Genomic DNA, 26,946 nt, shown 5'->3' on the forward strand with positions numbered 1-26,946 from the left:
TCTGCTGACAGACCTTGCTGTTCTGCAGGCAAGCTTTTCAGTCATCACCAGGGAGGCATCAATGCTGAGAGCACTGGGAAGGAACTAGTGTGGAGCAGGGCATTTGCACAACACGCTGCCTCTGTGCCAAATGGAGGGCATTTTCCTGCAGAAACGAGGAATACGGAAAATATGTTCCTATGCAGAGCTGTTTCGGGCATCTTTTGAAGCGACCTGGACAGAACACAGAGCCTGACAAAGCAAACAGAGTTTGCTAGAGAAGACAGACAGCAAAAGCCCAGGGATGTGCTGTCAGGCAGCCGCATCCTCCTTTTTTTCCTTTTTTTGAAAGCAGCATTTTTCTCCCATCCATGTCAGAGGGAGGGTATACAAATATGCTGACTCTAAGCAAAGACTGCTTGAAACTACTGAGCTTGTGGGTTTATTTCCTGCAATCCTGACTCCACCCTGACCGTAAAGCCAAGGGAAGGAAAGAGCTCAACACCTGCAATACCCCTTTGCCATCATCTGAAACCACGTTCCTCATCACCCCAGGGTCTGGCCATAGCCCAGTGGCATGGGAAGAGCCCCTTGGATTCAGCAGGCATCAACCTGGCTCTTGATTAAATCCCTGGCTGCAATTAGCAAACACATTTGTGGGGGACATCAGGACATTATTTACTGCTCACTTAAGACCCATCTGTCCCCACTGCATATCCTAAGCCCACTTCACATTGTGTCAGAGCATTTCCAGTGATTTTACAGAAACACGCTTTCTGGCCCATCTTCCTGAGTTTGACCGCTCTGTGCCTGTTGCAGCAGCTGCAGTTCGGCCCAACACAACAAGGCAGAGCCACGCTGCTGGGAAACATGACATTGTTTGGCAGGATAACATGAGATACTGTTACTCTGAATCATACATATAGGCTCAATAATCCCAAAATCTCACTTAATATCTTCGGTTTATCTCTACCTCTGTTACAGACGCCGAGTGCCGCAGTTTAACAGGCTGCCTTCTGATCAGTTATGCTGACATAATTGTTTGAGTAGGTATATTGACCACAAGCTATTTACCCCAGCCAAAATGAATAGGAGCAAACTACCTCAAACACCAACACAAATGCTGACCCCCTGGGGCATAACCCTCTGCTCACACACAGCTCTGTGTTACACCGCCCCGGGCAGACTCCCTTTTGCCAGGGATGTGTTTGCACGCTTGCAGCACAAGCCCAGTGATGCCAGTGGTCCCCAGACCGCTGCAGCCGCCCCACAGCCTGGCCCCAGTCACTGCTACTGGGAGGAGGTTTCATCCACCCTCTCCCTCTCAGCTGCACCCATCTACTCTACGGTTTGAGATCTTTCAGAGCCTTTCTGGTTCTGCATTAGGTGCACCAGCATCTTGGCCTGGGAGCACTGTTTGGGGAAAGGCTGCTGTTTATAATGGCTTTTTCCAGGCGCTGCAGTGGAGGCGCAGCAGTTATACTTTCAACCCTGCCAAAGTATTTCTGCTCTCCGCTGCTGTGTTAGGTTTTCCTCGCCACTAGGGAGTGTAAATGTGTCTTCACATGCATTTCTGAGAGACCCTGGAAACCTTGCCGTAAATCAGCAGGAGGTAATGTCGCTCTTTAGTACTTTCTGGGTAATGTATTTTGACATCAAGATAATGAGACGGAGGTTTGACTTGGAACTCCGCATCCTTGGCGGTGGGTCTGGTCCTGGAGACAATGAGTCCTCGCAGCTGTCCTTGGGGTGGGCGAGAAACACCTGCCACCGCCAGGCATCAGGCATTACAAAACGCAGTGGGGCATCCCTACCCCTGCAACATTTGGCCCTTTCTCCTGCCCTGTGAACAATGTGATTGCAGGCATGGTCCCCTCCTCCGAGGACAATGGCAGCAACACCTTTAGTGCCTTCTCTCCACGTTATGGCCTTGTGATCTCTTGGCCTTTGGGGTTCAGATGTCACCGGGCAGCCACTCCTGACGCAGCCTCTGAGCCCAGGGGACAAAAGGCCACATGTCTCAGAGACCACCTATCTCCGGATGATCCATCTCTGTGCAGTCACGTAAAAGATGCTATTCAGCCAGGCCAATGGATGCAAATGAAATAACCTTTTCCTGGAACTCAGTGATAGGCACAAATCTAGCAGGAAAACAAAAGGCAGAGTTTAGACCTGGCCCAAATTTACAAATCCTTGTGCTCCATGTGCAAAAGCAGAACTTGCCCATGAGGGCTTGAAAGTTATTAATTATAAATAAATCAGTTGCCTAGCGCACCACGGGTGGTACCGCTAAAAGATGAGTACTTTTCACAGAGGATGAAGGCCAGCACAGTACATACGTACCTGGATGGCCCTGACAGGTCTGAGCCAGGCAGGAGGTACACACCAGTTTAAGCCTTCAACCAGCCCATTCTGAGTGCAAAGGTGCAAGGGCCCCACTGTTGGCCAGGGTTTCAGTGTCTGCCTGCCCGCCCGCCTTGAAGAAAGCAGCGAGCCAGGAAAGCAGGTGGGCACGTTACCTCTGCAGTTACTGCAAATATATGGGCAGTTTCCTTGGACTCTGAAAACACACTTGCAGCAGGTACGCTGGGTTTGTTCCTAAGGGGTTGCTGCAGGGTAGCAGGGAGTTCAGGTCACCCAGTGCTAACAGGGCATGAATGTTTATCCTCCTGCAACCTGAACACCCCACCTATCCAATACAAAGGGACCTTGTTGCCCAGACGATCCCCTCCCTAATTTCCCAGCATTAGTTCAGGGAAAACAGAGTCGTGCAACCCTGCGCAGCCTCTGCCCACAGCATTGTCCACAGCTCAGCTAGGTCCTGTGGGCGCCCTGGCTGCCAGTCCCAGCGTGGAGCCTGCCTGTGGCTGCGGAGGGGTGAGTGGCTCCCCCTGAGGTCACTGTTCCCCACATGAACCTCAGCAGAAACCAGCAACAAGCTTATTTACCACAGGGTGAGAAATTGCCAAACCCAGTTTCTCTGCCAACAGCAGCAGAGAGACTGTCTCTCCTGTTGAACACAGCGCTCCTCTCTTCCTGCTGCATTTGGGAGGAAGGTAAAAGCCGGCAGGCAGGCGGCCACCACAGGCTAACTGATGCTTGGCAATTCTTTACCCTACCGTAACTTTCTAAAGGGAGACCGAGCCAATGCTTCCACAGCCTTAAAGAGATTCTTTTGGATTCAAACAGAAGTGACATACATGTCTTAAACTCTGCCATGCCTGCCCAGCCAAATCTCCACTTAAATGCAAAATGGCAAAGCTACTGACTGAAACACCAGAGGAAAGAAAGTAAAACTACCGCTCCCCTTCATCCTCCCCATCTTCCATCCGTTCGGTGCTCTCCCCATCGCAATCTAGTAATGAGAGCTTAATAATGGATCAGCTTAAGTATACAACTCTCATCACTGTTCTAGAAAATAATCAATCACTTAATTTTTAACATCAAGAATAAGCTGCCTAGAGACTGTTAATAGAAAATAGGATAAATTAACAATCACAGGTGGGATTCAAAACTAGCACAAATCTTTTATTCGCCCTCTTCTTGAGCCCATTTTCACAGAAAGCAGACTGACACTCAATTCCACACCTCCTCCAAGCACATAGCTGGACCTCAGCATGAGGAAACTGCACAATGCGCACCCATTTATACCCCCTTCCCCACCCTGAAGCATCACTTTACATTGCCCCAGACACAGGGCAAAACAGCCCAAACACAGCTGAGGAGGCAGGGTGAGGTGTAACTCGCCCCAGCCTGAACACACACACAGACACAGGAACAGCCTGTACCTTCAAAACAAAGGTTCAGGCTGGATTTGACCCCTCATACAGAAAACTACAGCTGAAGGCACTGTTCTGTGAGCCAGAGGCGGGCAGGTTCCCGTGTGAAAGCCTTGCTGTGCAATCGTCACCTCCACCAAGGGACCAGTTTAACAGATACTGGGGTTTGCTAGCCCAGGTGGGAAGTCACGGAGGTGAGGGCAGCGTGAAATTACCACGTCCAGCACTGTACAAATTGCTGAGAGAAACCTGTACAGACACTTCTGTGGGAACAGAATAACAGCTTTGACTACTGGGGACAGCTGTTTCCAACACCGTGCATAAACACGCAGAAAAAGGCTGCTACTCACAGAACTTCATTAGCAAACTCTGCCTTTTCACATGCCTGACTTGACCCTGAAGGACTGCGAGCCCGGAGGGATGAAGTGCCATTATTTCCCTGGAAAATTTAAGGGACTGACCCACCACAGCTTGGCTACTTCAGCAAGTCATTTGGCACAGCAGGACCAGACCAGCGTATCTCAGTGGGTGCTGAGGCCCTGGCTCCAGGTAACACTGGTCTGGTTCCTCGGACTGGGCATTCAGATTTGATTTGTTTGAGATGCATGCACAGTGGGAGTGTTTGGTGCACACCTGGGGTGCTTCGTTCCAGAGGCATCCAGGGTTTGCAACCCTCGTGCACAATGGGAATCAGAGTTCACCATTCACTACCAATCCAAATCAAAATGCTGCCCAGCGTATGCCCAAATGCTTTTGCTTTCTGGTGCAGAGAAAAGGGAAGGAACACAGAGGACATCAAATACCATCATAAAGGGCTCTGACTAAAGACACACAGCTCAGTTTATTTCTTCCAAAAAATTTAATTGAAATTCCATCTTTATGGCAAATGATACACAGTAAAGTTATACAAATTTTTTGTGTTACATTACATGGAAGTCCTTGTTCAATCTGAAAGACGTATGTTGGACTAAAAGCAAGTATTTGTACACATCTGGCATTAAAAAATAAAAGTAACTTCTCTCTTTCTTGCGTCTTGTTGTATTGATTTCCAACACTCTGGGTGTGGTAGAAAGGGAAAATAAAGTGAGCTTTCAGATATCCCTAGGAAAATCCCAGCCCCACTGGACTCAACTGTACCATCCTCTTCTCCAGGGATAACAGGAGGTTAGCTCACAGACACTATCCACACACCTTCTAATACTAGAGAACCACTTTTGGAAGCTATCACATTTTCTAAAACGCAGCCAGGAATGAGGAAGATTTTATAAACTCCAAAAGAGAAAAACTTCAACTAAACAAAAAAAGGAAAAAAGCAAAATTGTGGAGAGTTAAATCAGAACAGCCTCATCATGAGCAAATCCTTCAAAACATTCCATTTGCAAACACCTTTACTTCCCCCTTTTTTCCTTAGGGCACCAAGGGCTCTGCTTCTGAACTCCTCTATTTTTCAATCAATATCCTCAGGCCAGGGCTCCACAGCACTGGGAGCACTGGTGTGAAGAGTTCACTCCCCAGCTCTCATTCCTATTTTCAGACAGTCTTGATTGAGCAGCTGTTTGTCCATCTGCACTGCAAACAGCATGCAGTACTAGCAGGAGTAAGACCAAGCAGCTGGGCAAGGGGACAGCGACATCGCACTGTCCCTGCAATCCCCCATTGCTCAAGTCCAGCCTAAGGACCCTGCTCGTACCAACAAAACCTTGGGACAAAATGCTGCCTCAACACATCACTTAAGCTCACTTCCAACTGGCTGCTTTTTGTCAGGGCATATGTAAATGGTAAACATTTGCAAATGAAATAAAGTACTGCAAAAAAGTGTAATTGATGATGAAAAAAAATCAAACTAGATTATTGCCCAAGGACTACAGTCTCCCAGATGCTGACACTTCCACATGCTCAAATCAATTCAACCAGAGCAGAAAGTGCTCAGGATCTGACAAGACTGGCTCCCAAGTTAGTAGCACCAAATGTTTAACATCTGCCAGAGGAGCAAACTGCATGCTTAACTGTAGGATCAAGACTGCAATCTCCCAAATGCAGCTGCTACAGGTCACTGGCAGAGTGCTGAAGAAGGCACATAAATGGATGGGATTCATCTCTCCTCATACTAGACACGCAACGTAGCTAACTACCACCAAATTAGTGCACCATGCTCCCTTCACGGGCAGAGGCAGCAACAGAGTGAAACTCATCCAACCCGTTGCAGGCATCTGCTTTGAGAGATGAGTAATTTCTCAAAAACGCATACTAAAACAATCTTTTGACCAGAAATAGTACCTAGGAGACCAGTTCAGATGTCGGCATGTAGATTGGAAGCATCTGAAGTAAAGTCAAATGAATTCCACTATTAGTTAGCATAGTCAGTAATGCTCCTAAACAGAAAGACCAGGATTAGAAGATTTCAATGGCAGCAGAATTCCCACTGTTATCAGTCTCACTGTTATCTTGATTTCTATTAAAAATATTAAGCAGAGCTGCTAGTGAACTTGCTCAGGTAGTTTTTCAACAGGCTTCTGGTGCTGCACTAAGACAAAATAATGTGTGTTATATAGCATGAAGTGGTATTACATGATCTGTTCAGCAAAATGAAGAACCCCAACAACTCTAAGAGATGAGATCCATCTGCTAAAAGCTAAAAAATTAAATCATTTCTACATTATGGTCTAAGAGCAGCAATAGGCTTAGTAATTACCTCACTTGTGGTTAGCATACTAAAAAGTGAATTTTAAATACCTTTTATTACTGAGGACAAACGTAATGCCTTGTAATTAGTGCCGGCTAATATTTTCAGTCCTCTTTCCAGTATGGAAATAAAAAGCCAATCTATATTTATAGTATCGCAATGTTCATACAAAGTTAACCTTTACTTTCCAGCTTCAGCCACACTTCCAAATGTGCTGGTAACAACCTGGATTTGAAGGTCAGTATACCCTTCAGCTGGTAGGAAAGAGGTGTAGGTAGGAAGATTTTACAAAACAGATTTTTTTCACTGCCAAGCAGAGAAATGGGAACAGAGAAAGTTCTTTGTCCAGCAAGAGACATAAGGCCAGTGTTCCCTTCCCAGACATAAAGCAGACATTTTTATTCTTTTGACATTGACTCAAAGGCTTTCCATGAAAACTTCACCCTTCCATATACACGCTAACCCTACCTACACCTGAGCAAGAGCAAGCGTTCCTTTTTCCCGCCAAGGCAGCGAGCAGAGGCCAAAAATTAAGGGAGAAAGGGAGAACAGGAGTCCCACCTTCTAGCTCCCTGCCACTGAAACAGGCACAGGTATGAAAGGTCAAGACTTCTTTATGCTAAAGCAACAAGGGAAAGCAGGGACATAGGAGGTTCTTGCACTGAAGGAATTTAAGTCTGTCTCACCATAGTCACAGTGGGAAGCTGCAGTATGGCAGTGGAGACACGGCAAGCAACTCTCATGACACATTAGGCCACAGGTCCTGGTGAGGCTGTGCAGTAGGACTTGGATCGCTCCATGACAGTACTTGGCCCACTGGCTGCTCAACACAACATCCATTCATCTCTTTAGTATCCCATGTTTAATTCTTTGAACCAGACAAACCTGTCATACCAACAGAGGCCTATCTTCTTTTAAACAACCTTATCCTTGAAAGATTAGAGGTTCAAACTGTTCAAGCCTCATAATTACATAAGCAAATAAAACAGTCTGAGCAGCATGGCTGGCATCTGCTTCTCAAATATCACAATTAGCTGAATCAACAATTTACAGAAAACAACCTGCATTGCCAAAGTACTGGCGTTTCAGTGCTAATTACATAAAGTAAACATTTATACCTATGAAGTCGACAGCTGGACTAATACATGTATGGCTCAGTCCCACAGAACACCGTCACAGCTTTGCTCCTCCTTTGTCCCACCCAGGAGGAGAGGTCCCTGTGCAAGAGGACCACTGACTGAGGTGCTGCAGTACTTCTGCCCTGAACTACTTCAGGTGCCAAGCTCAGGCATGCTGTGCAGTGACCAGCCTTTCAGAAAAGCCCCCTCCTATTCCAAGACTAATCTGGACACCAGTCCTGGTGCTGACAGTGAGGGAATACTGCCCTAAAAAAAAGTTTTTCACTCCACAAAACGACCACTACTTTAGGCATGGATTCAGCGGTCCCGACACACCCAAACACCTGCCAAAACAAGCAAGAAGTTTAGCTTGCTTATGAGTGCATACTCCCGGCCCACATCAATGCCAAAAATCTAACAGACAAAATTTGGCTTTTGACAAAGGTATGCATAAGCACCCAGCCATCAGCCTGTGTGGCTGCCTGCTCTTGGGCATCTGCAATGTAAATTACTCCTGACTTATGATCTCAGTTTTAAACAACATCAATTAAGCTAGGTCAATTGTACCTATGGAACTCCACAAGTATCCCACAAAAACCACAGCACCGTGGCACAGTAGAAAGCACAAAGATTTATAAACCTTCTGGAGAGCAAGCCTGATTTCCTAAATTTACTTAACCAAACAGAGAAAGCCCTTTTTAATAATAATTTTAAAAAGCCACTTGGCTTAAAGGATAAACCAACATGTTTCCAAACATGCTGCTGATAGCGGCTAGATTTGAAACAGATAATTTGTTTCAACTAAGCATGTTCTTCAGCATCACCCATCAGGTTTATTCCTTTCATGTTATGGTCTTCAAATCCAGAGGCTTTCCTGCAGATAATGAGTGTTTTTTCTAGAAAATGTAAACAATTTTGTGCATTCCACTATCCCAGCTAAACTTTCACCAGAAGTTTCTGGCAGGAGAAAAAAGAAAACAAACCAAACCAAAGCCTTATCTTCACGTTCTAAAAAAATATACATATTATTTAAAAAGCATTAGAAGTCACTTGATCTTCCAATCCATCTGAAAAATCACTCTCACAAGAGACAATTGGTGATGATGCCGGTTAAACTGTACCTTAAGCATAAACAAAACAAACAATTGTATGCTTGAGCTGGAAAGCTGAAATTAATGCACTCATAACAAAATTGCATACAAATAAATCTCTGCATAGGAAACAGAAGCTAATTAGTAGAATATTTTTTTTTAAAGTTTTTCAGTGCATACTTACGGGCTCATGCCAAGCCCAATGAGAATCAGATGAAACAAAATCTTTTCACATCTCTCAGGATAAATGCCCTTATTTCCCTACTTTTTACAAACAAAGAAAACATAAGAAAAAAACAAAACAAAAAAGTCAAGTTTTCCTTACTGTTACATGAGGTTAACATCACTGAGACTACCAGCCTGGTGAGCATGTAACAGAGGAGAGTTTAGTCAAGCGGTTTCTTTCCTTTGCACAGCTTCACCAGGGCAATTTTCCTGTATAATCCAGGTGCTCTCCTAGGCTGCCCATCACAGTGGCTGATTAGTGAAGAAGGCTTTTGTCTCCCTGCAGATGGGATTTACACAGAGTGGACAGCAGAGGGTTAACTGCCTTGAGCAGATTTCATTCGACTGGATATGTGAACAGACCAAGTCTGCCAGAGCCTGAAAGACAGTTAATTAAAAATCAGAAGTCAGCAAACCTATGTGCATAAAATATAAAAGTGCTTTAACACGTGCCACACTGACTAGTGAGACTGCCAAACTGTGTATCCACCAGACTACACATTTTAAGCACTACCCGCCTTAAAACATCTTAAGAGAAATACTTCATTGAAAGATTACTACAAATGAATACAAAACAGTTTTCTTTTTTGTCAAACCAAATTTCTGAACTTCTTTAAAACAAAACACACACAAAAAAAGCACTACAGTCATAAAAGAAAACACTTTGTGGTACACAGATTAAGTACAGGGGTTTCCATTTTCATTCTTGAACTCAGAATACTTTAAAATTACAAGAAGATATCCATAATCTAGTAGGAAACACACAACTGCAGACTTTTACAAAAAAAAAAAGATACCTTGGAGAATAGTGGATTTCCATTAAGAGACTCTGCTCTTCTGATATTTTCAACTCCGCACTGAATCAAAAATAAGGAGAAAAAAAGTTAAGTCTGCTAGATCTCTCAATAGTTAGCCCTTCCTTTCCACTTCATTCAGAATTTGCCTCAAAATGACAGAATTAAATGCAGTACCATGCTTTTCAATACAGCAAAAATAAATATGATGCAAAATTTCACTTTGCTGCCAAAAATTGGTGATTCTTTTTTAGTAAGGATAGCAGTGGCTTAAATAGTTACATCTAGAAAGACAAATTCCCACCTGTTTTGTGTTGCTAAAAATTGAGTTAAACCAGTTCAGATTAATTTCAATTTACATAAAACCAGAATTTGCCCCCAGTCATATTGCAAGAAGCAGCTACAAAGCAAATTTCAAAACAGGAGAGCACCACTACCCAAACAGTTATAAAACCCATAAAACATTCACCTCATTCGCTAAAACTTGGGCATACTCAATATCCAGTTCATAAAGTGTTTCAATGTGGTCACTCGTAAATGCTATTGGAACCAACAACATGTTCTTCTTTCCTCTTTGGCACAGTCCTTTAATGGTCTCATCTGTCTGTGGACCAAGCCAAGGCATTGGTCCAACCTGTAAGAAAAGAGGGAGGGAAATAAAGATGAAACCACCTGATTAAATCATTCTTACAAGAACACCCATGATTTCCTAAGCAGGACAACACAGGCCAGATTATGTATACGATGGAGCCACTTATTTGTATTTCCCTGCTTTTGATAGCACCTCTCACTTTCTCCATTAATTTTTTTATGAAGACATAGTGTCCCACCATTTAAATCCCAAAGAAACAGAACCTGGGCTGGCCTAAATGAGACTCACATTAAAATAAATGAAAATTTAAATAAAGGTGTACTTTTTTCAGTTCAATAAAACCTTGACCACTACTGCACAGGGTTTACCTGCCTTTTAAAGAAGTTACCATTCTGTAGCAAACTGTCCTTACCCCTTTATGATCCATGAAGCATTTTAAGAACAAGACAACAATGGCATGATAGGTGTAATGCCTTGAGACATAAGGTTACTTGTACTGCATAATTCTGGTAAAACGCATGTTCCTTGCTATTTGCAGTAGTAATAATAAGTACAAAATAATGCAAGCAGTCTTTGCCCAGAATAATGAAGCCTATTTGGATTAGGCTCATATTACTATTAAGAATGTCTATATCACAGTGACTACTTCGGAAAAATTGCTCGGAGATCCTCAAAAAGCAGCACCTTAAAAACCCTGCGTGCTTGATTCTTTCTTCTGACAAAGACAGACAAATGCTAAACTAGATGTTATAAGATCATAGGTTTTCTAATGGACACATCCAAAATTTACGTTAAAATGATGTGATATACCAAAAAGGTGAGGAACTCTGCATAGAGTATCTGGAAAGACTGAGCCTGAGTAAAAGATGGGGATTCTGTTCTAGCAGAAATACTTGGGGAAAATGGGAAAAAGGCACTGAAGTTATGACCTCCTTAAGCTGGAAGATCATAAACTCCATCAGCTGAAAAGCTTTACACCGGCAGGTGGCTTTACAGCTTCCCTGAGCACATACCTTGGACTGCCACACAAGCCTGTAAGGGTTGGAGTAGTTCAGCTTCTCCATGACTCTCTGGACAGTAGCTCCCACTTCCTGAGGATATGGATCACCACGGTTCACTACCTTCAACACAAAAACACCAGACCTTTTTCTTCCAGTGAACATGTTTGGGCAAACACCACCTAAAGACCGGGAAAGGCGAGCACACTGCATGTGATGTGGCTGCACCCAGGGAAGGCCATATCAAGTGCCTGGCTCATCTCAAACAGGGAAGAAAAACTGTGTTCTTGGCCAGCAAAACCTATGGTGAAGCTACTTTACCAGTACATCTGCTCCTCCTCCTCTGCACACTAAAGGATAAATTCTTCTATCATCGTATATAGACAGGGTTACATTTTGGTAACAGTACTGCATTTTTTAAAAATTATCCAAGAGCCATTTCACTGCAGTTGCTGGTTGCTGACAGAGGACCAAGTAATTTATTGCAACTTTGCAAAGACTTTTACTTTCATTCCTTCAGGGAAAGTATTACTACTGCTTTCTAGAGGTGAGAAAATAATCAAATTTCCCCCTCTGTTACCATGTGGGTTTGAGCTGGTAAGGTGATGAGGCTATGAACGCAGCCATACCAAGTCTGACCTAACCCAGCGCCCCATCTTCAATGGCAGCCAACAGTGTAGATCTGGGTAAGCATGCAGGAGAGTAATCACAGCTCACATGCCTCACCTTCAGCTCCACATCAGGCTTCCAGCTGCAATTCACTAACTCACCTTCATACTTCTCTTTTATATTTGCCTGGCACTTCCACAGCTGTGACCCTACCCCACAGGTGTGTGAGCTGCATACCCTTTCCATTCAGCACAGCCAGCATGACTCTGGTCTAACAATGACAGAAATGACCTGACATAACTCACAGACATGGGCAGCGAGTGAGCAGAGAAGAGGATGACAACATCTTTCCTTTTTTCGGGTGGAAACAGGTTCAGTTCCTTCTGTATGTGATCGGTGAAGCACTGTTCAGGAAAACAAAAAGCAAAAACCCAAATGAGAAACCCTGAGAGATGTGCTCTCCGATAACCCAAGACAGGAAGCTTCAAATGTTCCAGATTGCCTTAAGAACTTCAAAATTCCCTTTGGTATGCTGGTAACAAACTGAAAGAACAGAACCAATTCAACCCAGCTCTCCTCTACCACCTGTGACGAGTGGGTCCCCAGCCTCAGAGGGCACACGTGTGCAGCTGCTAGAGCAGGGGCAGAGAGAAATGGTAAATGGACAGAGCACAATCATCTTCTCTTAGCAGCCCCATTACACTTAGACTAAATCAGCGTACATAGACATGGCATCAGAGAAAAGTGTGCTGTGCAAAAGGTCTCCCCTAACTGACTGCTGAAGCAAGTTCGAGATAACTGTATTCAGTTTTATTCTGAGACCTTTGCCTTGAGCTCAGCTGATGGGAGAGAACATGGGAGGGATGGACACCTCTGCCCATCAACACCTGAAATGTTCTTCATGCTACACACAAACAAGCAGGGAAACACCTCTGACCCTTCACTCCCACTGCCAGCATTTGAACTGAGAGCCCTAACCCTGCACACACACAGCTAGGCTGAGGGAGCAGACAGAGAGCAGCACCTGCCATCGCTGCTGGCATATGGTGCTGCAAGAGCAGGAAACAACTCTCTCTGCATGGTCTTCCCTCTCAGATATTTTACAGTGTAAAACACACCAGAAAAGGTAAACAAATTTAATTCCCATTTCAACTTGGAAAGGGCTGGCTCAGCCCCTGGTTATAATTACAGCCTCTTCAGAATTCAGGAAATGCACACTGGTGAGCTTATTTGTAAAGAGAAAAAAAAAAGTTTGTATGTATTCTGTCTAATGAAATCTGTTTTGCAGGTTCCCTGAAGATATGAAAGATTCCTCAATTCTGCTGAACCATTCTAGTGAAGGCAAGGAGAATACATACTGAGGGCACGGGGGCATGGAGAGTGCATAACAGCAATGTTACGTCCCAGGACAGCATCCCACTTGGGCAGCTTGTCAGGGGAACGTCACACAGTGTGGGCAGTTCCACCTTGCCTTCCTTCAGTTTTATCATCTGTTCAGCATGCCACAAAAATTGCAAAACACAGGCTAGAGAGGAAGCTCCCCAGCAAAGACAAAAACATCATTTTCTCTGAAAAGGAAGGAGCAAGATGGTTTCCCTTAATTGCATCTGCCACAGCCAGCACTGTGCCTAGAATTCCCTCTTTGCTGCCAGATGAGAATCTGACAAACCAACGTGATCTGTATGTGCATCAACCATAGACCTGCTCTGAGCAGGAATTTGGACTAATGACCTCTAGAGGCTCCCTCCAGACAACACCATTACAATATGACTGCTTTTAAAACAAGACGTGGATGATGGTCACTTACACACATTATCATGCCAAAACATCTGGCATGAAATAACCATCCTTCTCCTGTAATTTTATGCACACTAGGCAAGACACATTTCATTACCATAACTAAAATGTACCCTCAAATTGAAGGTTTTTTTTTTAATTCCTGTTATTCTTCAAGTTATTTTTTTATAAAAAAAACACATGAACAGACCTGAAAACAGCAAATAGCTTCATCTTCTTTTAGTACATTCTACAGCTAAAAATTTTATAAGCTTTGTCAGAAGCTAAGACTTGATCCAAGGGAACTGTTTCCTCCAAATGTTTCTGTTGCTTAACATTACACTGTGGCTTTACCGGTAACAAATATTTCTAAAAAGGAAACTCAATAAACATCTGTACTTAGTACTTTATTGTTTTAAAGTCAGCTGGAAAGGCAAACTTACCAAGCTTCTCTTACATCATCCAATCTAAGAAAACCCCAGGGAATGCCAATTTGATAACATATCAGATCTGCTCAGTTCACACCTCTCATTCTGACTGCTAAATTCAAAGGCTCTCAAACAAATCCATACCTGAATAAGAAGGGGATGTGTGGGCCATCGGTCAATTATACTCCACTTCATCTTTGGCTTCTCCCCTCTTTTATTATAGTAGCGATAAATGGCATTTAAACTGCTTCCTGAAATACAGAGAATTAAGAACGTAAGTTCAGCCAAGGCGATAGCAACCTGTCAGATTAAAAAAGGTTTGTAGCAAGGTATTATAGTATTTTAAAATGCCACATATTTACAATGCAACCGTAAATCAGAACTGAGAGCCTCAAATATGAACAATTATATCAAAGTTCATACAATGTACTGATTACATCAAAGTTCATACAAGGTACAAGCCAAAAACAACTTACTAGATCATTCTTTAATTGAGGAACAATTCTTGTTCTAGTTTCCATGAAAAAAGCAGTCAGTTGTGTTCCTGAGCCTTCAGTTTGCAGTATCTCACAATAACAACAGTAACATAAAGCTACCCTTAGTTACAAATTTTCTACCCAGAATCTGGAATTACAGTACATACAGAAGACCTCAAGTTGGCAATGAAGCCAACAGGAAGGGGCACTTTGAGGAAGACAGGACAGCTTGCATTGACACTCTACATGCTCCCTCAAGGCTCACAGACAGGTGCCCATGTTCGCCTCTGTCCGTGCTCTCTGCTCCTCCACTGATGCTCACCTGTGGTAGAACAACTGTACTGTGGGTACTGTGTGAAAGCGATAGCCCTTTCAATGCCATCCTTCTCCATCTCTTCAATCGCTTCTTCTGTCAGAGGATGGACGTAGCGGAAGCCAATGTAGTATTTGTGAGGTGCTGCCAGCCAAGCACAGGAAAAGAAATTGCAGGAAAAATACAAGAACTCTCAATACCATGTCATTGATAAGTACAGAACCAGACAGGCTGAAACTGTTGAAATAAACATGTTGATAATTTTCTGGCTACTTTCCTAAACCACTGTCATGTAAACACATCTATCTTTGACCAAGTATTTTTCTGGTAACTCACTTGGCTGTTATTACAATTTAAAAGTGATTTATACCATTGTTTGCTTCTGCAGAAAGCATCACTCTTCTGCTTTTACTTAGTTTAGCAGAGACATGGTTTCCAGACTCTATGGAGCTCTGACATTTTACTGGGCAAGTTCTGATTTAAAGGGTGTATTGATAAAAAAGTATCACTACAAGATGCTAAATGAACACTACTACGCCCTAACACAGACCACAGTTACAGACGTGCTATGGGCTTCCTAACAGCACAGCTCAACTCACTTACTTAAATCAGAAGTCGGATGTTTTAAATACACCAATGTAATTAAAATGCCATAACCTTAGGAATGACAAGGCTTTCTTCATTCTGCCATACAAAAGGAAACACGTTGCTTAAGCAGTTTGCACATTCCAGGAAATTTTATTTACCTAAACTTTCAAACATAATTGGGCTGCAATTTTGTGTGCCAGCACTGCAATGCTCTGCTCTGCAGGAATCAGTTTGAAACAGGACAAGGCCCTGCACCTTACAGACATTAGCTGCCTATAAGGCATTTCAAGAAAACTAGGTAATTTTAACCCTTTCATGCTCCAGGCGCTAACAGAGAAGTCACCAAAACAGGATGCCTTCAGTGCATGAGGGATTCACATGCCTTTGCTGGATCAGGCCTATGGTCCCAACGCTGCAGGGGGGGTCAGGCAGAATTCCCAGGTACCGGCCACTTACTCCACATGCCCTCCACCTCCTATTTCAACTTCAACAAAGACCTGGCTCCCTTGTGTTTCCCTCACTTACTCTATCTTTTCTTTCATCACATCACGCAGATATAATTCCATTTCACTTCTTCCCACTTCCTTGTCTCCAGTTAGCCACATCAAAAAGCAAAGCTAAAACCAAGACAAGTTGGAACCATTTTTCAATGCAACTGCTCAGGTCACTGTGCTCATGAGAGAAGATGCCTTCCCCCACCCCGGTAAATCTGCTCCATTTGCATATAAACCCCCAAGGACCGGGACTATTGTTTGGGGCAGGAGATCTGTGCTACTGGGTAAGCGACACATGTTCTTTCATTCTTGTTTCTGAGTACTTTTCATAGAAACCTTCATGTCTTTAAACACTTAATTTTGGAGGCAATATTATTCTCTCCGAGGACAATGCTTTAGGTTTTTTCCATTTTCCATCTCTAATCTTTTGAGTGTCAACCAAGGTTTTGGGAGTATGGTTTGGTTAGGGGGAGGGAGAAAGGGGAGGTTTGCTGTGGTTTTGTGTTTTTTTTTTTTTTAAGTAGAGAACAGAGGTTCTTAGGAGAACAAAAGCAAAGTTTCTTTTTCAGGGTTTCTGGGTCACTAGCTCTGAAATAACATTTAACTGGTTTCTGAAGGACGCAGATGTCCTGTGCTTGGTCTCCACTCCATACATTTATGCAGGATGCAGAAAACAGTTTTAGTCAGCCTCAGTTCTCTGCAGGAGGTAAGAGAGCTCCCAGCTGGGAGCAGCAGCAAATAATAACCCAACTTCAGGAGCCCCAGGAGCCAGTAACCTCATTAACATTTTTAAATGGTATTAAAAACAAAAGTCTGACTAACCAGAGTGAAGACAGTTTAACCTGGAAAGGGCATACTGGGAGAAAACCATGGCCAACATGGAAACTTCTTGCAATACTCTCACAGCATTATGTTTTGTTCTGGATCACAGGCAGCAAAGGGGAGGTTTTCATGTCTGTATACATACTCATTTGTTGTTACTGTTAAGAGTCAGAACTACTGGAAACAGAGTGATGTCTTGTCCTGGTTTCAGCTGGGATAGAGTTAATTTTCTTCCTAGTAGCTGGTGCAGTGCTGTGTTTTGGATTTAGGATGAGAATAATGTTGATAACACACTGATGTTTTAGTTGTTGCTGAGCAGCGCTTACACTAAGTCAAGGACTTTGCAGCTTCTCATGCTGCCCAGTCAGCGAGGAGGCTGCAGAGCACAAGAAGGTGGCAGGGGACACAGCCAGGACAGCTGACCCGAAGTGGCCAAAGGGATATCATCCGAGACCATATGATGTCATGCTGAACAATAAAACTGGGGGGAGCCAGCTGGGAGGCAGCAGCCTGCTGCTGGGAGACTGGCTGGGCATCAGTCAGTGGGTGGTGAGCAACTGCACTGTGTACCACTTGTCTTGTATGCTACCATTGTTGTTATTTTTTTCCCTTCTTTTTCTGTCCTATTAATCTGTCTTTATCTCAACCCATGAGTTTTACCTTTTTCCGACACTCACCCCCATCCCACTGCAGGGTAGCAAGAAAACAGCTGTGTGGTGTTTAGCTGCCTGCCAGGCTAAACGACAACACATCTCCCTCCACGAAGAGCTGCCAATTTAAAGAAACAACGTGGCTGCCTCATCCTGTGAGCTTTGATTCTGCTGACAAGGGAATCTCAGCTAAAATACAGCTTGTAAGGAATACTAAGAGCCGTTATAATTAAAAACAATAAAAAAAGCAAGATGTGGCTTCTTAAAATATAATTACCATTGCAAGACATTAGCCTATTTGATGCCAGCACTAAAAAAAAAAATCCCAACAATATAAATGGATTTTCTTATCATCATGTTCATGTGATTTATTCTTACAGACTAGTGAGCCTACTCAGCCCCACTCATTCAGGAAGGAAAAAAACTCTTGTTCATTTTCAGACAGCTGCTTGTAACAACAAAGTTTCATTTTAAAATTATATTATTCCCAGATGACATGGGTGAGGCTGTTTATTTACTAGTTTATATTAGTCCCATTGCCAAAGTGTAACATGTCAAATGTATACAAGTCAGTAAATCAGCACAGATTCATTTAAGCAGGCACAAATTTCACAGGTGGCTGATAATGCGGTCTAATGAGCTCTTCACCAACTGCAAATACACAGCAACTATAAACTCTACGACCCAAAAGTCCCAATCAAGGTAAAAAAGTGTGCAAAGTATTTCTTCTTTGCCATGTGTTTCAAGTCTTATCAGCACAACCTGCAAGTTACTCATTAACAGGGCTCACCACTCCCAAAGCACTACCTGTGAGCACACGGTGTTCTGAAATGCGTAGCTCAGTCTGGAAACACATCCAACTGTTTCAAGCTATTCTGAGGCAACACAGTACTCAGTAGCACGTGCTGCAAGGCTACTTGAAACACTCGAGGAAATGGTTTAGCACACAATTCAATTGCTAGCAATGGTTAGCACATTTAATTTTTAAAACTGCAGCTACCATTAGGTGAAAAAGGTGGTCTCTAAATGACTTATCAGGTGTAAGAACTGCACAGAAGGGGGCATGACTTCACAAAAAGTGATCACCAAAGAAAAGTAAGCAGGAGTGGTACACTGAGAAAAGCAGATAAACTTTCTAAGCTTTATCTTCAAAACCCGTTGCAAGCCCAGCCCTTCAGGGGCTACTGCTGCTAAAAACACTACTGCCTTGGATGCCTCGGCAGTGTGCAGTTTTGGCTTCAGGCTTTGACTATACTTGCAGGGACCACAGCTGGAATTAAGCTAGAGAGTAGCACCTGTGGAAAAAAGGATCGAACATCACCCAAATGCACGTATCAGTGCAACACTACACGCTGAACAAATAAAATAAATTTGGTTCTAGCCTTCCAAGAACATTACTTTTCACCTTCCAGACCCTTTTACCAGTCTCCCACCTCTAGCTCTTTTCTACCCGAGCCTGAAGCAGATGCCATAAAGAACTACAAAATAGCTAGGAATCAAATAACATGTATTGTCAAACATGGAGGGGGATTCCCTGACAAACCAGCATCACATCAGCAAAGGTCACAGAAACTGAAGGGAGAAAGCAGCTTGCCGCACCACACATTATGAAGCTGCTGAGCCCAAGAAAATGAGGAACTCTCCTCTTTGGCTTCTCTTACTCCAGCAGTTTTTCCTAATAAAAATGTTTAGTGTTCCTATTTGAGTGGCAGGATGAGAAGTATTATCTGTACCTAACACATCAGTGAGGAATTCAGCAGGCAGCTTAGCAATCTCATTAATTCCTTCTACTCACAAATGTAGTCTGCATTATGCTTTTTGTTCTTGAAGCAGCAGAGAAACACCTTATCGGAACAATGGTTACCCCTAGATAGGTCATTTTAGACAGACCAACCATCACTTCACTGTTTCTCCTAGCTTTTTTCAAAGTAGTGGTGACTGTCTTTTTCTGTCTGCCCCATGAAAGGCAAGACACAGAAGATGGCCATCACCCTTGAGCTGCTATGTGAATATGGAAGTTTAATTTCTGGTATTGCCACTCACACTTATTACTGTCATGGTTTTACTGCCACATAGGAAGAAACTTTAGCATAAAAGGTACTGTAAGCAAATGATCTATCACCTTCAGCAAACCGCCAAAAAGAAACTGACTTCTGGTTTGCCATAGCTGCTAACTGAGCAGCAATACAAGCTGAAGTCAAATTCAACTGCCAATAAATTTGGAAGCAGTTTAGCTGAACTTGTGCAAATTCCACAATGAATGCACTTAACCCGCGTGAACAATGACTCATCTATCAATTTGGTTGGAGGTTTTAGGAGAGAGATCAAAAGTGGCTGAATCACAGCAAATTAACACTATGCAAATGACTGCAGTTGGCTGTGTTTGCACACCTAGCCCATAGCAATTGCACAGTAAAATACGTTAGCTGAAGCCCTCAGTAAAAGGACACTCACAGCAGTGTCTGCACCCATTTCCCATCACACTAGCGCTAACAGGTAGCTTGGCACAGGGTAATCCATACAAGCCACAGCTCCTCACTGTGAGAGAGCAAGGTTCAGAAAGATTCTTTGATCTGGAGAGAGGGGAGGGAGGTTGTATTCACCTTTCAAGTTTTCTTATCATCAAGGAAGAGCTGGCAAAGTCAGCATCTACTTCCACCCAAGCCCAACTGTTAGGCCTTATCTGCTGCTCATGTCCTTGGGTGAGGCTCACTGCTATCACCCAGCCAAGCCCTGTTCATCTACAAAGCCTGGTCTTTCCTTCCAACTGACCTCCTCTTCACTCCTGAAATCAGGCTAAGTTGGCGTGTGTTCTTTTATCTTTTATTAATAGTTACAGATTCAGACACCAAGTTTCAAAAGCTCTGGACACATCCAAGCAATAATTGCAGAAGGATGTTTCAGAGGAACAAAAGACACCTGGGGCTTTGGGGAAGAGTCAGACTCCTGATACTCTCCCATGCAGTTACCTATTCTTTAGGCTCAGGCTGGCATAACAAAGGCAAACAAACACAAAAGGCTTTATAGCATTAAGTTCTGGCCTTGGAGCTCTTCTACATCAGACAGTCCCTGCACAGTGTCCCAGCCAAGCTGGCACTGAACAGGGAAGGGCACCTGCACAAAGCAGCAGGAGCAGGGAATGCTGTGCTGTCCTCTGAACCCTAATTGCTGGCTGCTGCGAGTGTGCGGCAGCCATGAGAAGGTGGCCGTGCATTTTATAGCAGGAGATCCCACCCTCCTGTGAAACTCAATAGCACCAGTGTGCAGTACACGAACGACCAGGGAACCCTCGATCGAAAGACTTTTTTTATTCTGTGTACACCCACATGCACAGCCTAATAGGATTCATCATTCTCCCACTCTACCTCTTCATAAAAGAGAATTACAGGAGATTATACTGCCAATGGTCACAGATCTCCACCTCATATATGCTAGTGAGAATGCCACCCCAAACACCCTTCTCCCATACCTGCCCTATTTGTCCACATGAAATACATTCCCCTTTCTTATCATCTAAGGCTCAACCACTAGTCTTCAGCGTAGACTTCTCCAAGCTCAAGCAGGGCTTACAGGGCAAGGTATGACACCTTGCAGGCGTACACACTGACAGAGGCTCCTGTCACCTCTGAAAATAAGGTACTTTGCCTATCATAGTCATCTAGATTTCTTCCCACAATCAAAGGGGAGAGACAGAAAGAAGTGTATCTTTAGAGGGTGATCTTGCCCTTTGATAATGACCTCAGGATTAACTGAATCACTTTTTCTCCAAGCCCTACTCTCTCGATGAAAGAGGGAGCAGAGACTACTAGCTTAGGCCAGATGCCCAAAAAAGATTCCTGATGGCCAAAGTTACACAAGGTGAAATATGCCAAAAGCACCCAAGGGTGGACTTACCCAGGGGGCAGCTTTTCAGCTAGTTGCCTTGGGCACAGGCAGAGATGGCAGCTGGCCACAGCACACACTGGATTGACTAAGAAGGTGGGTAAATGTGTAGTTGTCTTTTGCTGCTACACTGTGTTGCTGCAGGTTGAACAAGTACTGACAGTATCCTCCAAAATCAAAGCCAGTCTGCAATGTAGACCACAGCACAAAAATGTATATGCATGTGTGGGAACCTGGCGCTTTTGCACTTGCTCAGTTTTTAACAAACAAGAACTTCTGCAACACCTTTGTTGTGATTTCCTGGCAGGACTGAGAATTCCGTTCACACAATAAAAATAGAGAAACAAAAGCTGCTTCACAAGCACATGCTTTCAACACATGAAGCAAAATAAACTTTTAACAAGCACAGTAAAGAAGTACCGGTGTGAGGAGACATGCTGTCCAGCAGTTTCACCATGCCTTCTCCCTGGACTGTCGTCCACTTCTTGATTGGTGATCCACCTCCAATCCTGCTGTACTGCTCCTGGATTTTTGGTGTGCGGTGTTTGGCAATGAATGGTGCTAATTTACTGAAGTGTTCAAAAGATACACATATTAATATCATAATCCACAGTACCACCTCTTTCCCCAGACCTCTGCTGCAATGGGTTTTCTATGGCAATCCCCCCAAATTATAGCAAACCACTGTTGCATGGTTTATATAATGCCACATTCCATCACCCTTCCCAAACTTAACTAGGTGACAGGAAACCACAATTTTCAATTAGAAGAGAATGATCTTGGCATGTCTATTTCCAGATAATTGTAACACCGTTTCTTGCACTGACTGGTCCTAAGATTAAACAGCCTTAAGAAATGCTGATACACACAGGAGTTAAATGTCCAAGCCTACAGCTAAGACAGCAACACCCGACACAAACTGTAACAGAGGAGATCACAGTATTTCTCACTTTTGAACTGGAAGTGTCATCAGATCCCTGTCCAGGAAGAGACGAAGTAAGAAATCATGCACATCATCCAGCTGTTCTGGACCTCCCATGTTTAACATCAAGATTCCTGTTTTAGGTTTCCTACGGAAGCAAGAGATATTTCAAATCCTAGTGACCTACTGCTTTTTTTTTTGTATTATTATTACAAAACAATCAGCTTATCCTTCTGCATTTGTCTTTTACAAAAGCAGCATCCTATTTAGAAGCTCATTCTGCTTATGTAAAAGTACGAACTACAAGCATGAACAGCCAGAGAACAAGTAATTACAAGTAACTACTTTACTTTTTTGAAGAAGTAATCACTTTGCAACACAGAATTTAACTGGAAATATACTGAGAAAATTATCTCGCAGCTGAAGGCTGAAAAGGGAGGTTATAAAACAGCATCTAAGGAACTATCTCAGCTGAATGCCTGATGGAGATTCCAACCACACCAAGCAGCAGCTTCCACAGAAAATAGATAAGCAACCCACACAGGTCTTTGTCTTCATTACTCTGGAGACACATCTCATCTCCTGAAGCAGTGAAAGGGGCTAAGAGTCATTTTCTACACATAAAATAAGTGCAGGGTTGGTTTTGTTTGGGTGGGTGGTTTTCTTTTTTTTTTTTCCCCTCACAATGGGTTTCTATCCAGGTGCAGATCCAGCACACTGTCCTAAGGATAAGGTCCCTCCCAGAACAGCACAGCAGAGCAGACTGCGGTATCAGCTTTTACAGAAACAGCTGCTGATCACAACTCTCCCTCAAGAGGTGGATTTCCCCATCAAATCATTTCCCCTCCCCAAGGAATCCCAGTGACCAGGATCTCTTGCCTCCTGAGCAGAAAGAGCTGAGCTTGCAAAGGGAGCTTTGCCCTACTCTTGTCCAGGCCAAAGTCTTAAAAAGAGGCACTGAGAGGAGCCTAGGCCTGCCCTGATTGGGTCAGGCCTGACCTCAGTTTCCACTCCCTTTCTCCTGGAGCGTCTATCAGGAGGTTGCTGAAAGCAACCCAGGAAGCAGGAACCAGAACCTCAAATAATAATAATACCCTACTGATTGTTCTTCTGTTGCTTCTGCACTGACTGAGGCCTTACCATGGGCCACTGCCTCACAGCATTCTGCAGGGAACAGGGCAGGCCATCCTTGCCCCACAGAATTGTGAAAACAAGAGGCTCTGTGAATGCAGCCAGGCAGATAAAAGCAACTGCACACACACACACACACACCAACCTAGATCAAGCCCCGTGGCTGCCACATTTCGCTACATAACCAGCTTTGCTATGCACGTAAAGTGGCATACCATATCAGAGAGAGACAGACGGCAACAAGAGCAGGTTGCCCTCACCCAGACCTCACTGCAAACTTACCGTGCTTCTAGCTGAATTTGAGGTTTTGTGCTTTCTGTCACTACAGCTGCAGTTGCCTGACCACGCCATCGCACTGGGACCCTCAATTGACTGCTGCTTTTTACAACTGGAAGAAAGATAACAGCACATTGATAACTTTGCACTGGGCTGAGGAGCCTCTGCCAGATAGGTACTAATCTCTCAACAGCTACATAAACACACTTGGCAGTATTGCACTGCTCGGCATTTTCAGCCTTAAGTTCCAGGCCCTGGAATCGAAGACAGTCACAAAATTGCAAGCTTCTGCCTTTCTTTAAACACTCCATAAACTGACAACTTTTGAGATACCAGGCAGTAACCTAAAACCAAACAAAAGCTTCACTAATATTTAAGTTCCAATCATAAGCCCCAAATAACTGGTGACAACACAAAAGAAACTACACAGGGCTAACATGCTAAGGAGTATGCCAAGCTACACTACTCTTCATCATCGACATACCTGGGCTAACTCTAAACAAGCAAAGTATTTTACACCACCTCCACAATGTAGGCTAGACATTTGCTAGTTTAGGGTCCCCAGCAAACTTTAGCAACATAGATGAGCACCTGTGAGCCACGAGCAGACAGCCCCTTAGTTTGAGCCTGTGTCAGGTACACCGAGCAGCAATTTCAAAATCCATTTACCCAGGGACATGGGCAGCCTTCTTTCTCACTACCCAGCCAGGTGACTTCTATTATTCCTGGATTTCAGCATCAACCAAAAATCAGGATACTTTAGAAGTAAAGTCTTCCCACACTGATTTCCCTCTCCAGCTTTCTGCTAGCTTCCCTTCAGGTACTGGAAGGTGCTGTAAGGCCTCCCCAGAGCCATCTCTACTCCAGGCTGAACAACCCCAACTCTCCCAGCCTGTCTTTACAGGAGAGGTGCTCCAGCCTCTTACCATCTCCATGGCCTCCTCAGGACCTGCTCCAACAGGTCCATGTCCTTCTTGTGCTGGGGGCCCCAGAGCTGGATGCAGCTAGATGATCGTTAACCCAAACTTTCCAATCCAAACCATTCTATGATTCTATGCTGGTTACAGCCTGTTTTTTCAAAAGCACGCTTTGTTTTCCTCAGGAGTTCATAGTCATTACGTGATAATTTTTAGTGTAACAGTAGCGTGAATTGCCCAAGATGAAAGAAATTGTTAAATTCTGCATCCCCAGCTCTCCAGCAATCATTTCAGGCAACAATTCCCTTGTCAGACTGCAGGAGTTCAGCAGCAATTGATCCCCAATAGCACAGACCTCCTCAGCAGCCAATCCACCTGCTAAGAGCATCTTATGGTTCACAGTTCCCTAACAACATCCTGAACAGATGCTGAACGCCCTCAAAACCTGCTGAAATCAATGGCAGTGAAAAGCATCTTGCAAATCCAGCTTCTTACTTGGGATTAACAGCATGTAGCTTTGGATGCCTGTGTCTGCAGTGATATGAAAGGCTGCAAACTAAAGAACTTCAAGCATCGCTGATGCCTGAAAGACTCTTCTCAAATATTTGTATTCTTCCTCCAGTTCTTAGGCGATTACCTTTTGAAGCACTGACACTATATGTAAATTATATAGACCAATAAAAAGAGACATTTCAATGGCCATATTGATCCTTCTGCACCATAAATAAATACTGAAGAGCATTTGTTTTACTTAAGGCGAGGTTTAGGCACATTTCTATCTGCACATCATAAAGCACACGATGCAGAACACCAGCACATGCAACGATGAGGACCCCAGCTCCATGGAATGTTGGTAGAAATAGGGGGTTTTATAAATTTTAGAAATGGTTTTATCGTATCAGCCTCTGGAGCCAAAGGCCCCATAATCCCGGTCCCCAGCACCAGCATGTGAAGTTACTCGAGAGGTAAAGCCTGATAAAGCCTTCCATCCCAGACAGGGAACAGCACACAGCCTGCGGCTGCACGGGCTGCAACGCTCGTTTGCAGCATCAGGGTGACATGTATTATTGAGTGATTCACCCCTCCTCACCTGCACCTGGCCTGGTTCTGAAAGCGCAACCTGTGAATTGTTAAACCGGGATGTTTTTTATACAGACGCTTTCTAGAAAGGGAAGTGCCTCGTTTAAAATTAAAATACCTGAAAGGGAAGAAAAAAACCCACCACCACCCCCCCAAGTCATCCTCAAATAACAAACAAAAACCCGAACACATCCACCCCCCACAAAAAGAAAAAAAAAAAAAAAAAAAAAAAAAAGAAAACCAAACACCCTTGGGAGAAAAAAAAACACACCGAAAATCCGCACCCGGCAGCCACAACTGACAGGTTTCCCTGAGCCGAGAAACCCCCAGCCCGCAGCCCTCAGCTCCCGCAGCCACCGCCAGCCCGCCCCGCAGCCCTGCTGCCCCGCTGCCGGAGCCCGGGCTCGAGCTGGCTCCCCTCCGCGCGCTGCCGCGACCTCGGCCCCGGGGCGGCCCCACCGCGCCCAGCCTCCGGTACCCGCCGTCCCCGCCGCCCGCGGCCCCCAGGGGATCGGAGACCCCGTCTCTATCGGCAGCGTTATGCAAAGGCACCTCACGGGCGTTGTGTAACGCGATCCCGCCGGTCCCACCGCGCTCACAGCCCCCGCGGAGAGGCCGGCAGCCCCCAGCCCACCCCCCCCGCCTCAGCCCCCTGTTCCCGCCACTTGCAGACAGCGCCCACAGACTCACAGTGACGCGTCGCCCGTCCGGCCACAGCAGCGATACCAGCGGCGGCCATCTTGGCGCCGGCCGCCTGCATTCCCTCAGACGGCTCCGCCACCGCCTTTCGGCCTCCACCGCCAGCCCCCCCAGTACCACCCCCCCTGCCGTACGGGGCAGCGGGGGCGGTACCGGGGGGGCCGGCGGGAGTGCCGGAGGCTGCCGTGCCGCGGCTGACCCTGTGGGACCGTTACCACAGGGCGGAGGGCTGAGGAGCCCCCTGATCAAAACAACCAAAAGACCCCAATATCTTAATTTTTCGAAGGTAAACTAATAATGGCATCCCCTGCGTTAACGCCGGGGTTAAATTTTGTTCAAGAAATAGAAAAAAAAAAAAGGCTCTTGGGCAGCTTTTAGGTTTGCACAGTTAAACCCTAAGGAAGCTGCAGATCCTTTAAAAAAATAAATTATTATTTTTTTAATCTGAGGGGACTTTCTCAGTAGAGAAGCTCACCCACCACCTCAGATCTTGGTTAGCTTTTGTGGTTAATGCAGGGTTCTCACCTACAGCAATGCTCCCCTCCTTCCCCACTTCATGAAGAGCCTGGTGCCGTCCCAGCCTGCCTCTTCCAGAGGACATCAACCGATAGCCTTTTCCACCAT

At 44.5% G+C, this 26,946-nt stretch overlaps 1 protein-coding gene across 1 annotated transcript; it reads right to left on the reverse strand.

The window, feature by feature from the left end:
• Positions 1 to 4,598: 4,598 nt before the first annotated feature.
• On the reverse strand, positions 4,599 to 26,440 carry LOC121080494 (ferrochelatase, mitochondrial-like). The gene is made up of 11 exons (XM_040578532.1): positions 26,314 to 26,440; positions 23,633 to 23,738; positions 22,248 to 22,367; positions 21,718 to 21,866; positions 14,871 to 15,005; positions 14,217 to 14,323; positions 12,174 to 12,272; positions 11,275 to 11,382; positions 10,139 to 10,303; positions 9,673 to 9,732; positions 4,599 to 9,253 (listed from the first exon to the last, which is right to left on the reverse strand). Exons 1-11 carry the CDS (start codon positions 26,381 to 26,383, stop codon positions 9,119 to 9,121), a joined length of 1,254 nt encoding a protein of 417 aa, XP_040434466.1. The 5' UTR covers positions 26,384 to 26,440; the 3' UTR covers positions 4,599 to 9,118.
• Between the last annotated feature and the right edge of the window lie 506 nt (positions 26,441 to 26,946).

Source organism: Falco naumanni, chromosome W (assembly GCF_017639655.2).
Source record: "Falco naumanni isolate bFalNau1 chromosome W, bFalNau1.pat, whole genome shotgun sequence".
In the NCBI taxonomy this organism is placed as follows: domain Eukaryota; kingdom Metazoa; phylum Chordata; class Aves; order Falconiformes; family Falconidae; genus Falco; species Falco naumanni.

What these genes read in the sequence shown, in the direction of transcription:
- LOC121080494 (XM_040578532.1), bottom strand. Translation starts at nt 26,383, where the DNA reads ATGCAGGCGGCCGGCGCCAAGATGGCCGCCGCTGGTATCGCTGCTGTG. An exon ending in CACATCCCCTTCTTATTCAG is followed by an intron (nt 12,273 to 14,216) that starts GTATGGATTTGT and finishes TTTCCTGAACAG; the next exon opens with TGCTTCACCGATCACATACA. An exon ending in CTCACTCGCTGCCCATGTCT is followed by an intron (nt 11,383 to 12,173) that starts GTGAGTTATGTC and finishes TTTGTGTTGAAG; the next exon opens with GTAGTGAACCGTGGTGATCC.